This window comes from Lissotriton vulgaris, chromosome 9, assembly GCF_964263255.1.
Source record: "Lissotriton vulgaris chromosome 9, aLisVul1.2, whole genome shotgun sequence".
NCBI lineage: Eukaryota > Metazoa > Chordata > Amphibia > Caudata > Salamandridae > Lissotriton > Lissotriton vulgaris.
In genome coordinates, this window is record NC_141697.1 from 566437174 (window position 1) to 566453460 (window position 16287).

The following is a 16287-nucleotide window of genomic DNA, read 5'->3' on the forward strand; positions in this document are numbered from 1 at the left end:
AATATCTCGGACTTATGTCAGAAGTGAAAACAAATCATATAGCAAAAGTTGTGACTTGCTTGTGATCTACACAGACCAGGTTCTATTCTTGGATTGTGTAGTTAGGGCGCACACTGAGCACTTCCCACTCGGAAAGTGTCCCGAGACTGCAGGAAGATCCATGAACATGGCTTCATTCTTTAATAGCAGAACAGTTGAGTCTTCTGTAAAAACGGACCCACTGGCAAATTCTCTCCAAGTGCAAGGGGGTGAGCACTATTGAAGTGCTACAAACTGTTCCAATCAGGAGGTTTTAGACTACAAAGAACTGATAAGCTTGCAATCTGTTGCCGTAATGTTGACATTGAGAAAGGAGAAACAGGTTATTAGTGGTAATTATGAAGCTCAGAAAGGGGTTTCATTAATTCAGCCACAAATTAAAACGTTCAAGTAGGTGACAAAAAGGGTAGGGACCCTTGACAAAGTAATTGCCCCTGCATGTTGATTATAGGATTATTTCATCCACAATAACGCTCCTAACCAGTACAATTTGTGCATTTTTCTTGTAACCTTACTTGGTTTTAGGCTTGACAAGACGTTCACTTGCCCTTCTTTTAGGGCTGGACTACAGGGCCACTGCCTGTGCCCCCGTGGGATTACGTGGCTCACAAACTGGGCGAGTGAAGATCCAGTATGCTTTTAATTATCTCAGGTGGCCATTTTTGGTGGGTGTTTGTATCCCCAAAAACCTCTAGTCGAGGAAGGTAGGGGTCTACGATTGATAGTCTGTAGATTGCTAGAACCTCAGTCCAAGTTGGAAAAACTGTTCAATGTTAATTGAGGGAGTTTCACGAACGTAAGCATGAGGCAAGACATTGGTGCACTGGAAAGGAGAGATTCAAACGACCCTGCACTACACGCCAGTTTGAAAATGCCTTGAGTAGAGTGGACACCAATAAGTGGCAAGAATTACTTACATGTAGTGTGCGATTAGGCACACGATTGGGAGGAAAGCACGTCATGCATGACAATGCACATGGTGGCACTCACGCCACCTAATTTGTATTTACAAGTACAACCCAGAGTGGCAAGTAATACACTGCCTGTGCATGCTTGGAGGGAATTTGCATGGCGCACAAGAGCACGTAAAATACATTCCGGGTTTGGGGGTTGGAGGAGAATGAGAATGGTGCTAAATTAAACGCACCCTGATGAAAGCCCAGGACATTTTCGGGCCAGTAGTGTGGTATTGAAAGCAGTTAGTGTAACTAGTGACTTCAGGGTCATAGGACCATTGCATCCTAAAACCCCAAATCGTATTATATACATTTAATCCCCCTCCCCCCCCCCCCCAATCAATAAAGGGATTCCTTGTGAGTGGACGAGGAATGCACCTTTAAAATTATACCCCACCACCCTATTTAGCTATCATAAGAGCTCCTTGTAACACGGTTGAGGCCACCTGACATTTCGGAGATAGTGGGAAATGGATGAAGCATGCTACTATTATAGTGGCTATGGGGTATATCCACCACTTAGGAGTGGTGGATAGGTGTTGCACGCAACTTCTGGTGCCCTTGCTCCAGAGGGATATCCAAGTGTTAGTAATTGATGCCCCTTAAGCCAAGAGAGAAAGGTGAAAAAGTCACTCAGCACATGCATTCACAGAAACATGTAGGTTCTGGAATCAAACTAGTTTTTACTTTCTCACACGCACAAAACTGGTCCAATAATTTTTTTTTTTTCTAAACACCCCTGCAAATGCTATACTAACCACAAACATCAACACATGCACTAACAAATGGCTTTCCGAAACCTGCAAGACAGGTCACCCATATAGTGAACATGTGATGCTGGAACAATGGTGGCTAGTGCTGTACAAACATCCTGACATTGATCAGATGCTCAAAGTATGACATATGCACAGGCTCAAAAGCCTGTTGGTGCAACCAGGTTAACACATTTAGGAACTGTAGGTTTAGGGGGTAAACATCTCAAAAATACTCTTAAAAAAATTTGCACTAACAAGCGTGTTCTAGTTTTCAAATACGCTGTCAAATGTATGTCACAAACATGTACAGGAACCTAGAGAACCAGAACTAACCTGCACTTGGCAATCCCCCTCTGAATTGTGGGCGAGGTAGTCTGCATTAGGTTCATTTGGAAACAAAATCAATTTGATGGTGCCACTCAGTGTGCAAAAAGAACGTGGGCCACCATTTGTCCAGCTCCCATCTTTGTGGGCTTCCAATTACTCAGTGTTTGGGTTGTCAGATTGTTACTTTAAGTGCTGGGCTATGAACTGGACTAATTGTTGCCTGGTGCTAACGTGTCTAGGACTTGAATAAAAATCTTGCTTTCAAATCCACTGGATAAAGATCTGTACAACCCCTCATAGTGAAGGTAGATGTATAGGACAGGCACACACCCCAGGGGGTGGCCACCTCGCCATCTCACAGGCACTGCTTTAAATCCTGATGGTCATGTGAAAACCTAATGCTTTTGTGTTGTAGTCTTGGTTTGCTTCCATTGAGCAAAACAAACTAATACTCTATACCTGTGATTTGTAATTGAAAAGCCCAGAACTGGAAACAGTGTCAGTTATGTCAATGGCAAGGTAAGCAGTGGTCACCCAACTATACTGTGACAACCACAAGACCATTCCAGAGCCGGAAACAGTGACCGGTGAGCAAGCATTGCAGCAGTCCCATAGGTAGGTACGCATGTTTACCAAAAGACTGCAGGACGGTATCATTCCCAACCATGTCAGAGTACCCATAAGAACCCTCTGGCACCCGGTTTGCTGCCTTTTTTTTTTTTAAAAAGGCACCTCAGTGCCAGGGTTGGTGGGCAGACTTTCCCTTTCCTCTGCCAATGTTTTTTTCTTCATTCTAGGTTCAGTCATCCATGTTAAGGTTAGTCTTCGGGTTACAGCAACACATAAAATAGCACTTTCTCTGTGCCAACTGCAAGCAAATGGGTGCTGCCACAATTTGGCAGTGTGCATGTAATAACCCCCTTAACTCTTGATTGAGTCCACCAGGAATGCACTTTCCTTCAAGATTCCAAACACGGCAGCTGAACTTTAATCTTAGCATCCAAGCTACCAGCAGCATATCTTCACTATAGCGCTTGCCACCACAAGAAAAGCAAAAGCAAACTCAAACTCTCGTGGCCTACCCGAGCCCAATGCACCAATGACCAACAGAACGGTCTCTGTAGAATTCGCAGTAATTCTAATATGAGAAATGTCACAGACCAGATTAGACAAAGCAACACCAGACACTGCCTCAGGAGCAACTACCCAAACAAGTTGTGTAACCACCATGTAGATTTCCAAATTAGAGCCCACCTCAAGCTTTGATCTCAATCAACCAAACCCTTCCCTCCACAAACCAAGCACTGTGCGCATGGCCTTTTTTCAGGGGGAGAGGTAAGACCACCTGCAAGAGGCTATGAATGATCCCATACTACATTCAGAATTAGCTTCCGAATCTGCAGCTATTATATCCCTGCAGTATAGTCAATCTATTCAGACAACCTATCAAAGCTGTGTGCCAATATTTAACAGCAAGTACCAATTTACTGTAAGTGGATAGAATATATATCTATACACACACACACACACACACACACACACACAAACACAGAAGAACAGAGGCTTGGCACTTTTAACTTTAAGTAATTGGGTGCAAAAATCACTGACAAACACCATCATTCTTGAGCTCTAAAATCTATTAGTTGGTCCTGTGATTACAAGGGTAATTAAGCGGAACTCAGTTGTGCCTAGATTGGATGGGAACAAGACTTACCTTCTCGGCTCATGTGGGCATGGTGCCAGAATAGTTGAAAGTCCCCCCACTGCACAAGGTAGAAGCACTAGGAGCTTACCTAAGCAGTATTCAGCCGCCCAAAAGATTAAAAAAACACACCAAAAGAAACTCCATTGACTGCATACAACTAAATGGGATTCAAAATGTACTGTCAATAACCAAAACTTCAGCTATGAGTAATCTGTAATCCGCAAATCCTGCACTACAGCAACTCGGTTATAAAATGCCTGATGTTTACATGCGAGCTAGGGGCTGTTGCATCAACGACAGACCAAGTACTGAACGAAAATATCCTATCACCATGTTAATAAATCAAAGAAGACTATTTATGCATGACACAAGAAAGGTGTTTAACTTTCCTTTTATTATTAAACCGTCAGTGGTCAACACAAACATGTCGGACATCATAACAGAACATGCAACCCTAAAAAGGATCATAACAAGACGCCCAATACAGTTAGAACACTAAATATTAATTAAAAAATTAACTTATTTTAATTAGCACTTCCGTCTCCATAAATACACTGTACAATCATTTCAAAGAGCCGGTGCTTTTTAGCAATTAAATACAGTAAAAACTAAAATGGATATGAAAACAAGTCAGTTAACGTAAACAGTATGCAATTGCCGCATGGGGTTGGCTATCCTACACCAAACCCCCAGCAAGTGTTAGTGGACGCATGTCGAGCATGCTAGAGTTTCACAGACAAGTCACCCCAGTGCACTCCAAAGGGGGACTCACTCCAAACTGAAGAATCGGGCTCTCGAGAGCAGTGCACGCCCTGCAGCCTGAGTGCCAGGGGCAGCAGGAGGCTGGAGAAGGAAAAGGCGTTGTTGGCAGGGAGATCATTCAACACGGGCGAGGCCCCGCCGCAGCTTAGCTCCGGGGTACCCATGGAGCTGCATACCTCATCCGAAGCTGGGGACAGGGACCCGTCAGTGGGTAGAGAAGAGCCCGTTTGGCAGCTTAACGGCGGTAGTGTGGGCAACAGCAGTGGAGAGGGCAACTCCGGGTGGTCATCCGTCGTCTTGTGTAGGAAGTGGCAGCGAGAGCCGTAGGGGCAGACACCTAGCGCCTCAAAGGTGCGGCACAGGGTTTTGCGCGGCTTGGCGTCCTCTTCAGTGGCATGCGTGAAGTGACATCGGGCGCCGTAGGGGCAGCCGCCCTGGGACTGGAACATGCGACAGAGGCCTGCCCGCTTCCTGCTGCCCGGGTGCGGGGGCCGGATGGGCCGCGGGGGGCGACGTTCGTCGGGGCTGTGGATGAAGAGGCAGCGGAGGCCGTAGGGGCAGAAGCCCAGGGAGTGGAAGGAGCGGCAGAGCTCAGTCTTGTACTTGGGGTGCTGGCTCGGGACGCGGAGCTCGTGCAGGCCGTGGGCGAACTGGCAGCGGTCCTCGTAGCTGCAGGTGCCGCTCTCGGTGTAGCGGCTGCAGAGCTCCGTCTTGTACCGGAGGTAGGGGGGCTGCGTGGCCAGGGTGGGGGTAGCAGGTTCCGGCACAGGGAAGAGGGAGGCAGGAATGGAGTCGGCAGAGTCTTCGCCGCCACAAGAGTCCCACCCGGGCAGCATGGACGATACATACAGCGTCAGAGTGTCACCAGAAAAGCCCTGGAAAGAGAAATTTAGGAAGAAATGTCAATAGATACAGCAGCTATACAGCACGTACTAACACAGTAGTCATTTATACCCAATTCACATGGGACACGTGCCCCAATTGTGCCCCCATGCAGGTTTCTCTAGGTTTGAGCCCCGCACCTCAGATACACAACACTGCCACACTTACTGCATGCGATGTGCAACTTAATAACCCAATATACTTTTCTTACCCACTGCCACACCTCCCTGCCAACCCATGCCGCAGGGGCTACCACACCGGTACTCTTTACTCGCCATACTGTTCTCTCGTGCCCCATTCAGCCTAAAAGTACTGTTCTATTTCGCCATGCTCCTGGCCTAGTCACGGAGAGGATTTCAAAAGGGCCAGGATATTAGTGGTGTACCCGCGGTAGAACACCTCCACTCAAACTCCAGCAAGGTACACTGCGCCTAGCCACAGGCTAGGAAGGAAGAGCGCCCAAAACACAGCACAATGCTCAACCAAGTTGACAGGACTTGAGGGTGGTCCTTACCCAAGGATTTATATGGTGGTCTACGCATTTCGAGCACACTCGTTTTGCATGTAAACCTGGACATTGCACAGGTAGGCAGTGCTAACATTTGAAAAACAAATGTGACAGTTAAGCGTATAAAAAGGTTGCGCACCTATGGGAAAGCGAACAGCAAAGACAATGCACTGTTATGTCTCAGCAACGTCAGTGTTCTAAACGGAGCTTTAAGTGGGCCAGAAGCGAGGTCTCAGATCCAGAAATAATTAAACCTGGCATTGAAACAAGTACCTCTCCGTCTCTATATGTACTTCCAAACATTGATCGATTTCTGAAGAATAAAAAAAAATAAAAAATAAAGTAACCCAGGTCAAGTGAGTTCCAGTTAATGTTTCAGCTAAGTGTAGCTATTTTCAAAATGTTGCCTTTTTTCCGAGCTTGTATAGTGCATACTTTGAACCGAGTCACCAGGAGTTTATTACAGGCTAAGATTAAGAGCTCTGGAGTGGAGGCTGCAGGTAGTGCCAGTGTCTATCAGAAACGTGTTCAGAGTGCATTGCCACCCAATCATTAGCCTCTCTGCAGAGCTCAGCTATTGGTCACACATGCCATTACAGTTGTGATTGTGTGTAGGAGGTGCATAGCTGTCCAAATGTTGACAAAACAAAAATGAAGCACTTACAGTAGGCGCTTTGTGTAATTGGGGAGATGCTAGGAAGTGCATTCTGGAGAGTGAAAAGGGGGTTTTGAAGGAGGAACGAGATGCAGTGCAAGGTATGCAAATGGAAGACTTGAAAAAGGGACAAAGTACATATATTTCTAACAGAGTGGCCATAGTTGGAGTTACTGAGACACTGAATATCAATACTCCTTCCACAGGGTCAGTAACTTTTAAATCGGTCTCAGAATTGAAACGTTTTCAACATTAAATATTTACAACAAAATTGCGTCTACTTCGCTATCTTAAACAGCCAACATGAACTGACAAAGCCAATAGTCATGGCTGGTTTGGAGTGTCACTTTACATATCTAGATGCAATAATAGAAAATGGCAGGAGGTGCACGAAATTACCAGTTGAGTGATACACCTTGGAAATCACAGAAATATAGTTAACTTGTTTAAATCAATAACATCACATAGGCCTCCCCTCTTCTGAGAATCACATCGCCTCAAACCCCCCCCCCCCCCATCCCCGTCAAAGTCACGTAAAGCCCGGTTTATAAAGGGATTGCTTAGTCTTTTAGCAGCAGGAAAGAGCATTTAAGTTTTTTTTATACTTTGAGAAGGACCAAGATACCTGGTGAATTAAGTTGGAGTAGTTGGGTCCTAAGAGATAGAACAGAATGTACCCGCAGCACAGAAGTTTTGCTAAAGTGTTATAGATTGGTAAATATTGGGTTGTAGGCGAAGTGTAAAGGGTACTTGGGCTAGTAGTTTGTCTGCGTCAATGTTTTCAGCAGTGCCAGGAATTTACTAGGCCAAACACATCTAACTACTCGCAGCCTTTTACACCACACTGCGCCCCGCTCCAGCAAGTAATTGCCGTAATCTGCATAATACGGACTAGCAATCCTCCCACAACCCAGCACGCATCTTTCCCCAACCGCATATTCTATTCTCTACAGCACACCACTGCATATCCTACAGTCTCTGCTCAAATCTCACAGCACAAGCCACCTGTACGCCAACAGGCCTCCCCCTACAAAACCTACCTAGTTCCACATCCCTACTACACATTGTTCGACCTCCACCTCCCGCCAATCAAGAAACCGGTCTCATGTGACAGTGGTGGATTTTTAGCGAGTGTAACTGCATGCAGGGTTTAAAAAGTTACCCTACAAGTCCCTGAACGAGAGCACCAACGCTAAAAAGGGAAGATTAGCGGATGGCAATAGCCCCGTATGTAAAAATAAATAAATAATAATAAAAACACACGAACACGTCCCTGAACACCATGCACGTAGACCTCCCACGCACGATACACACAAGAGTACGTACTTAAAATAGGTGTACTGGATCAGTATTAATCTCAAGCCTCGACTGGAGCACACGCTGGGTACTATAGTTCTTTACCGTGTGTGTATGCACTTCAAGTCTACGCCATCGTAGGCATGGGCTGTACGGGCGTAGAACTTTTTGTTACCATGCATGTAGCAGCCACCCCCCCAGCAGTGTCTCACCTGGCGCGCGTGACTCCCCTCCTCCTCCATGGTACAGTTCTAGAACTCCAAGTCTGGTATCACACTCCCTCTGCTCTGCGAGGTTTTCCCGTTTCCTCCAGCTCTGTTGTTGTCCCAGACCCTCGCGCGCCAAACATTCATAGCCCTAATGGGTGGGGCCAGATTCGCTCTCCCACTCCCACCTCCAAGAGCCACACGCGGCGGGCAATTCAAACTGACCAATCAGCAGAGACAACAGGGAAATGGACAGAGAGAAAGGAGTACCTCGATGCCTGTTCTCAATCTGCGAACGGTCTTTTCTTGTGGAGCATGGTGTTGGAATTAGGAGCGAATAAGATTCAGTGTATTCGTTCGTTTTAACATTTATGACATTGAGACAGAGTGTTTTAGTCGTTTAGACCCGTAAACGAGCAGGGTTAAGAATACAAATGGGGAAAATGACTGTTCAGGAGCTCATGTTTATGTGTATGGCGTTTTGGGTGGCTGTCAGGGTGACCGGATTGTCAGCTACAGAAAACAGTCATGCCATCGACATAGAAATTGGACTACATCCATGCAACATAAATGACAGCACTCACAACTGAGTGGCACGTGTTATCGAGTTTTTGTGCTCTGCTCTCAGAAGGTTTCAGGAATTTCAAGTTGTCCAGTATCAGACATCAGAAGGGTACCAGCCCTTGTGTTCTTTAATTCGTTTAATGGTGCTTTGTCTACAAGGGCTAACATGAAAGAAAAAAAAACATTCTAGCTGGGTGTTAATTCAAAATTTGCGAACATTCGTGACAAGAATTTTCAATTCTATTACAGGACCGGAGGCTTTAGATTATGCTTTTCAATCTTTACTGCAAAAAACACAGCAGCCAATAAAAATGCATATTTTCATCATAACAGTATAACAAAACTACATTTCCCATGATGCACATAGTATAGGCACGCCCCCACAGTCCATAAGAACCCTTAGCGTGCTGCCATTTTCCTCTTTCTTTGCTGCTCACAGCGAGATAAGTGCACTTTGTTTCCTCTATCTGCTGTTTTGCATGTTGTGTGTACATTACTAGTTTTCTAGTTAATGAATGAAGATTACGATTATTTAATGACCATATGTTTCACTTCATATATGCCAGGTGTGCTTTCTGAGTTCATTTGAGGGATTTGTGCACTTGCGGGCGAGCGCTTTGTTGATAGCGTCGCTCTGATCCGCTGTCGATTGCATTCCTTTGTGGCATATTCTCGCCGGTTTAGGGAGTGTAAGTAAGTAAGTAATAGTAAGTAATTTTTATTTGCACAGTTAATTAAAACCAATGCAATGCAATACAAAACATAAAAATTGAAGCACAATGTAAAATCACATATGTTTAAAACCATCATTGTATGAACATTTATGTTCTTTTCTTAGTAATTTTAAAATCATATCAGCCATTCAGTTATCTCTCAGTATTTGATATTAAGTATGATTTGTATTACAAGACAAGTTGGAACCAAGTCAATTCAATATTCTGGACCTGGCATTTTGTCCCCCACAGCCTTCAAAAATTTTACCAGGCTGCAGCTCAATTGAGGGTCCTGAGATGAAAAGCATGTTAGTACTGCGCTCCTTCGTGTACGTATCCCAAGCCGAATAAAGTGTTGTTTTAAAAGGGATTTCCTCTCATCCAACAATTTCTCGGTTTAGGGAGTGTGGATGTAACGGTCGTTGACCGGGGGCAGACCGATATCTTCCGTGTAGTGAGCCTTGTTTCCCGGTATTTCAAGATCTCCCCGATTAGCAGCACGCTCCTCGCGCATGCGCAAGGGCTCCCCTTATCGCCCTATGACGCGGCAGGCACCGGGTGGCTCTCAGCGGCAGCGCGCTCCTCAACGCTGAATTTGGGCTTGTTTTGGGCTTCTTTTCCGTCACGTTTGGGCGGCGCGCTCGCAGCGCGAAAATCCCTATAGTTTTGAACCAGTTTTTCCAACAATCTTCGCTCTGCCCTAGAGATCGCCTGCAACAGATAGTAAAAGCTTTGCTGAGGGGGTCGTGGGGTGTGATATCTTGTGTGCTGGTGGGCTGACCCCCCCATTACCCCCCCATTACCCTCCTTGTGGCTGTGAAAAAAAATCACATACAGATTCAATTGCTCTGGTGGCATAAATCTATTGTTAGCTTCAAATGGCTGAGTGGGAGCGATACCCAGAAGAGTATGCTGAGGAGGAGACATATGACCAACAGCAGGAGGCTGTTTTGGAGGACAACTTACTGAATGCTTTGGATGCCTCGGTCCAGTCCTCTGTGAACAGGGCTATGGAGACCATGGTCCCGCAGACTGTTCAACAGGCTTTAGCGGCGGCTCTGCTCCCTATCAGAAAGCAGCTCGAGGGCTTCGCCAAAAGACACGCCTACGACAAAAAGCCGCAAAACAAGAAGTCTGAGGCTTCCACATCTGACCAGGGCTTTTCTAACCCAGTGCAGTGGCCACATACACAGGCTCTTTCCACGTTTCCCGTTAGTGGGACAGCTGAACACTCTTATTCAGGTACCAAGGCTAAGTCTAAGACCTATGCAGACACAGATGCCGACACTGCCACTACAAATACGGATACTAACATCGACACCTCGGAGGAGCCTCCCCCTCCAAAGAAGGCGAAGACAACTCCGCCGTCAGGGGCGGATCCTCCTCCCTCTACCCCTTTCACCTTTGATCCTTCCGATATTATGCACCCTCGATCCTCAGACTGGGTGCCTCCTCCCGCTGTTGCGGCCTATCTTCATGAAAACTTCCACGCCCTGAACTGCCGGACAAAGTGGCGGAGACGCCCGAATTTGACGCAAGCCTGCTAACATTCCTGCAAAAATTCTCAAAGGACCCCAAACGTGGCATCGATCGCGCCTGGCGGGGATGCCAGGATAAACTGCTGGACATTGTGGGACTTTGGCCAAAATCCTGGAAATGGCCTTGGCAGCCAAGGAGTCCTCTCTTCTGATAGATCCGGATATTTTGGCTGGATGGCCCAACGGGCCATATGCCTCATAGGCAACGCAAATTGCGCAATCTCATCGGAAAGACGGGTGTCACTCCTGATTCGGATGGACAGCAACCTTATGGAGCTGGCAGATGCAGAACCCAGACCCCTTACGGCGGGTCAGCTCGTCAAGGACGTTGCGAAATACGTCGGTACGTTTACTACCCTGGATAAAGCGCAATCTAGGATAAAACGAGTGTTCAACCAGGGTGTTTTTAATCGGGCCGGGCGAGGCGGGGGCAGCTTGTCAGCCCATGGTGGTCACCAAAGTTCCCAGCGAGGCGACTTTGGTCGTGGAAGAAATGACTATGATTCCACTCGAGGAGGTACCTTCTACCCATCCCGCAGGTTCAACAGAGGGCTTTACCAGTCTGACAACAACAACAGGGCGAACTTCAAGGCCCAGCAGCCCACAGGTGAGCGTTCTAGATCTTTCTCTTCTTCCTTTGGGGGGGTTGCACTCAACACTGTCTAAGTCAGTGGCAGGAGCTCACCCAGTACTCCGGGGTATTGCAAACTGTGCAGGGTTTTCAGTTAGAGTTTTACTCTCGTCCATTTCAGTCAAGTCCCCCAGCAAATCTCCATTTTTCCCAACAAGATCACAGTTTTATAGACGAGGAGATTGCAGAGTTGCTGCAGAAACACGCGATAGCACCAGCCAAGGGGACTCACGCTTCTGCAGCAACATATTTATTGTACAGAAGAAAGGAGGTGGGAACTGACTAGTTCTGAATCTCAAAGAATTCAATCAATTCCTAACGTACAACCATTTCAAGATTGAAGGTATCCATCTTCTAGCGGATTTGCTACAGGAAGGAGATTGGATGGTCAGGTTAGATCTCAAGGACGCATACCTATCCATTCCAATCTTCCAGCCGCATCGCAGGTTCCTCCAGTTCAGCTGGAACGGCCGATGCTACGAATATTTGGCTCTTCCTTTCGGGCTCTCCTCAGCTCCTTGGTGCTTCACCAAGGTGATGAAACCAGTGGTGGCCCACCTCAGGGAAAGGGGTATAAGGCTCATAATATACCTCAACAACATCTTGATCATGGCGCAGAATCAGGCACAACTCAGGCAGCACCTCGTCCTTACGACAACGCTGCTTCAGAACCTAGGTTTTGTCATCAATCCGAAGAAGTCAGAGATTACTCCAACTCAGGTGATAGACTTCCTAGGATTCACGATAGACTCACAGTCGGCCCAACTATGCCTTCCAAAGACGAAATTAAAGGACCTCAAGAAGGAGATCTTAAGGTTATTGAGCAGTCCAACGGTCACACTCAGGGCGATAGCGAGAGTAGTGGGGATATTAGCCTCATCCATCCAAGCGATATTCCCGGGCCCTCTTCATTACAGGGCCCTTCAGCGCCTAAAGATCAGACATCTCCAGAAGGGGCTGTCATATTCGGACATCATCCCACTGTCACAGGAGGTCAGGTCAGAACTACAGTGGTGGCTAGGCCATGTGGACGCCTGGAACGGCAGAGCAATCTTCGGATCTCAGCCAGAGGTGGTAATCGAGTCAGACGCCAGCCGATGAGGCTGGGGCGCACGCTGCGGGGATATCTCCACGGGCGGCAGATGGTCTTCACAAGAACTTGCCTTGCACATAAATTGCTTAGAACTGCTTGCAGGGTCGTTCGCAATCCGAACGCTATTACCGAGGCAGACCTCATGTTGTATCCTCCTCCGCATGGACAATGTGACAGCGGTGAGATACATCAACAAGTTGGGCCGCACTAGATCGTCTCTTCTTGTGCAGATAGACAAAGACTTTTGGCATTACTGCCTCACGAATCAGATCTCAGTGATAGCAGAGTACATTCCGGGTCAGTCCAATCAGGTGGCGGATTGGAATTCCAGGCACCTCAGGGACTTCAGCGACTGGAAACAGCATCCCAAAGTCTTCCAGTGGCTTCAGAAGATTTGGGGTCCATTCCGGACGGACCTCTTTGCCTCCAGACTCACTTACCAGATTCTCCAGTTTTTCAGCTGGAGGCCAGATCCATTGGCGAAGGCAACAGATGCCTTTCTGCAGGACTGGTCGAATGCGATACAGTATGCATTTCCCCCGTTCCTGCTGATTCTCAGAGTGATGACGCAGGTCATCAGGCAACGGGCGGAGTTAGTCATGGTGACGCCGTGGTGGACGTCCCAGTCGTGGTTCCCCAAATTGTTACAATGGATTTGCGATCTTCCGAGGTTACTACCGGAGTCGGAATCGCTGTTGCTGGGTCCTCTTCAGGAGCAGCATCCATTGATTCTAGAAGGCAGGCTCATGCTGATGGCATGGAGGCTTTCAGGGAGCAATGGCAAATGATAGGAGTTTCGTACAGGACTTCAGACTTTATCAGACAGGCCTATGCACCTTCCACCAGGAAACGGTATTCCTCGGCCTGGAAGAACTGGGTGGATTGGTGCGTGGAACGACATTTGGATCCCTTGGGGGCAGAATTACCCCATGTGTTGAACTTTTTGTCGGATAAGGTGGCGGAAGGTCTGGCTAATCGTTCAGTTAACAACTTCCGATCGACCATTTCTGCGGGGCATACCCAGATAGACGGGAAACCGGTAGGTATGCACCCGGTAGTATGCAAATTGCTTAAAGGTATTAGGATTGCCAATGTTTTTGCTGTCGTAAGCATGAATAAGACGGTCCTGCAAGTTAGTACCTCTTCTGAAAGCAAATAGGGGCTTCGGCACAAACTCTGGGATAGATGCTAAAAGATTCCATTGTTTGAGCAACATTTTCTTTATGGTATTTGTGTGTGTCCAAAAGTGGACACACAAATCAGATTTTCTTTCTTAGGGCGATCTTTAACTGTCAGGAGAGCTTCTCGGTTATTGTACCAAGCTCTTTTCATTGATTTTTTAAGGAGCTTAGCTGGATAGCCTCTAGCTTTTAGTTTCTCTTTTAGTTTTTTTGGCTTCACAAAAATAATCAGTTTTCAAGGTACAATTTCTGCGTAACCGCAGAAATTGACCGAAGGGTAAACCATCCTTGATGGCTTGAGGATGGTGACTCTGATAGTTTGATAAAGTATTCCTGGAAGTAGGCTTAGTATAGAGACTTGTGTACAAATGGTTAGAGGTGTCATTCTTAATGGTTATGTCCAAGAAATTCATCTCATGGTTGTCATGCTCAAGGGTGAACTTGAGATGTTGACTTCTAGTATTCAACCACCCATGAAAGTCTTGTAATTCAAGTTGTGTGTCATACCACACCATGGATGGAAATGGAAATGGATGTGAATTTATAGAGCGCAAATTGCTGCCCGGGGGCGTCCAAGCGCTGGAAAATAACAAAGGCGGCCTCGTGGAGTGGCTAGCTAAGAATTAGTAGGGAAGGTTGAAAAGGAATGTTTTTAGCTGCTTGCGGAATGAAGAGAGGTTGGGGTTGGCTCTGAGATGCAGGGGGAGGGTATTCCAGGTCTTCGATGCATTGTAGGCAAACGTCCTGCCGCCAGACCTGGTCTTTTTTATTCTTGGGGGGATAGCCATGAAGGTCTGGCTAGAGCGGAGGTTTCTACTGGGTAGGTAATGGGTGACTAAGTCACAGGTGATCATGGGACCTGTGTCCCAGAAGGCCTGATGGGCAATGCACATGGCCTTGAAAAGGATTCTCTGGCGCACTGGCAGCCAATGAAGGCTGACCAGACCGGCCCTCACTGATTGTCTGCGAGGAAGCTCAAGCAGTGAGAGGGCCGCGCAGTTCTGCACTGTCTGGAGTCTGCGTAAGGTGTAATCTGGAGCGCCGAGGTATAGCACGTTGTTAAAGTCTAGGCGAGACTGTATTAGACCCTGTATGGCTACCTGCTTGGCTTCCATGGGTAGAAGAGGAAGGATTTTCTTTAGCTTCCTAAGGAGGCCAAAACAGGTAGCAGAAAGTTTTGTAGCTTGAGTATTGAATGAGAGGGATCTATCCAGCCATACCCCAAGGCTCTTGATGTTGTCCTTTGGTGCTGGAGGGGGGCCTAGACAGGGGGGCCACAAAGAGTTGAAGAAGTGGGGGTCGGAGGGCCCAAGGAGCATCAGCTCCGTTTTGTCCCCATTTAGTTTGAGGGATGATGAGGACATCCAACTCTTTACTTCCTTTAGGCACTCTCTAAGTCCGCCTGACGCAGGCGTGTTGGCCTCCTGCGCCAGTGAGACCACCAGCTGCGTGTCGTCCGCGTAAGAAATAATCTTAACCCCAAATGGGCGGACGACATCAGCCAGTGGCCTCATATAGATGTTGAAAAGTGCGGGGCTTAAAGAGGAGCCCTGAGGGACTCCGCACCTTAGTGGTCTGCTGGTGGACACAGACTCACCGTCGAAAACTCGAAAGGATCTGTTCTCCAGGAAGGATTTGAACCAGAGCCAGGCTTTGTCCTTGATTCCGGCGCCAGACAAACGGTGCAGCAAGATGTCGTGGCTGACCGTGTCGAATGCTGCGCTGAGGTCAAGGAGGATCACTGCCACTGATCCTCCTTGATCCAGGATTTTTCTGTATTCCTCAGTGACCATAAGGAGGGCGGCCTCGGTCCCGTGTTTGGGTCTGAAGCCCGTCTGGGTGGGGTCTAACAATTGGTGGTCTTCTAGGAAATTTACCAGTTGGAGATTAATATATCTTTCCAGAATTTTACTCACCCACAGGAGCAGGGAGATGGGCCGGTAGTTGCTGAAATCTGACGGGTCCAGATTTGGTTTCTTTAACAATGATCGGACCATGGCCCGTTTCCAGACTGGAGGGACAGTGCCGGAGATGATAGATGCGTTCAAGACATCCATGATAGTTGGCAGTGTGATCTGGGATGCTGACATTATGATGTCTGGCGGGGCTGGATCATCAGGGGAACCGGATTTTACTTTCCGAGCTACGGATTCAAGGGTTGCGAGATCCAGGAGGGGGAAGTGAGCCAGAGTAGGTTGAGGCTGAAGGGAGGGGGTTGCTGTGACTTTATTGGTCTGGGCTAAGGAGGTGGTGCCGCTGGGGGGAAAAGCTGAGTAGATTTTGTTAACTTTTTGATGGAAAAACTCAGCTACGTTATTGCAGTGAGTTGTGGATTTTGTATCGTGTAGACTGGGTGGGGGTTTAGTTCGTTTTTTTACAATTTGGAAAATTTCTTTAGGTTTTGATTTGGCTAGGAGAATTCTGTTTGAAAAATATGTGGCCTGGGCAGCTTTGACTTCTGCTTTGTATTCACTGA

The 16287-nt window shown here is 47.2% G+C and overlaps 1 protein-coding gene across 1 annotated transcript; it reads right to left on the bottom strand.

Annotated features, from left to right (window-relative positions):
* Nucleotides 1-4157: 4157 nt before the first annotated feature.
* LOC147691815 (uncharacterized) lies at nt 4158-8271 on the bottom strand. The gene is made up of 2 exons (XM_086936687.1): nt 8098-8271; nt 4158-5419 (listed from the first exon to the last, which is right to left on the bottom strand). The coding sequence occupies exons 1-2, from the start codon at nt 8125-8127 to the stop codon at nt 4505-4507; spliced, it is 945 nt and encodes a 314-aa protein (XP_086792813.1). The 5' UTR covers nt 8128-8271; the 3' UTR covers nt 4158-4504.
* Between the last annotated feature and the right edge of the window lie 8016 nt (nt 8272-16287).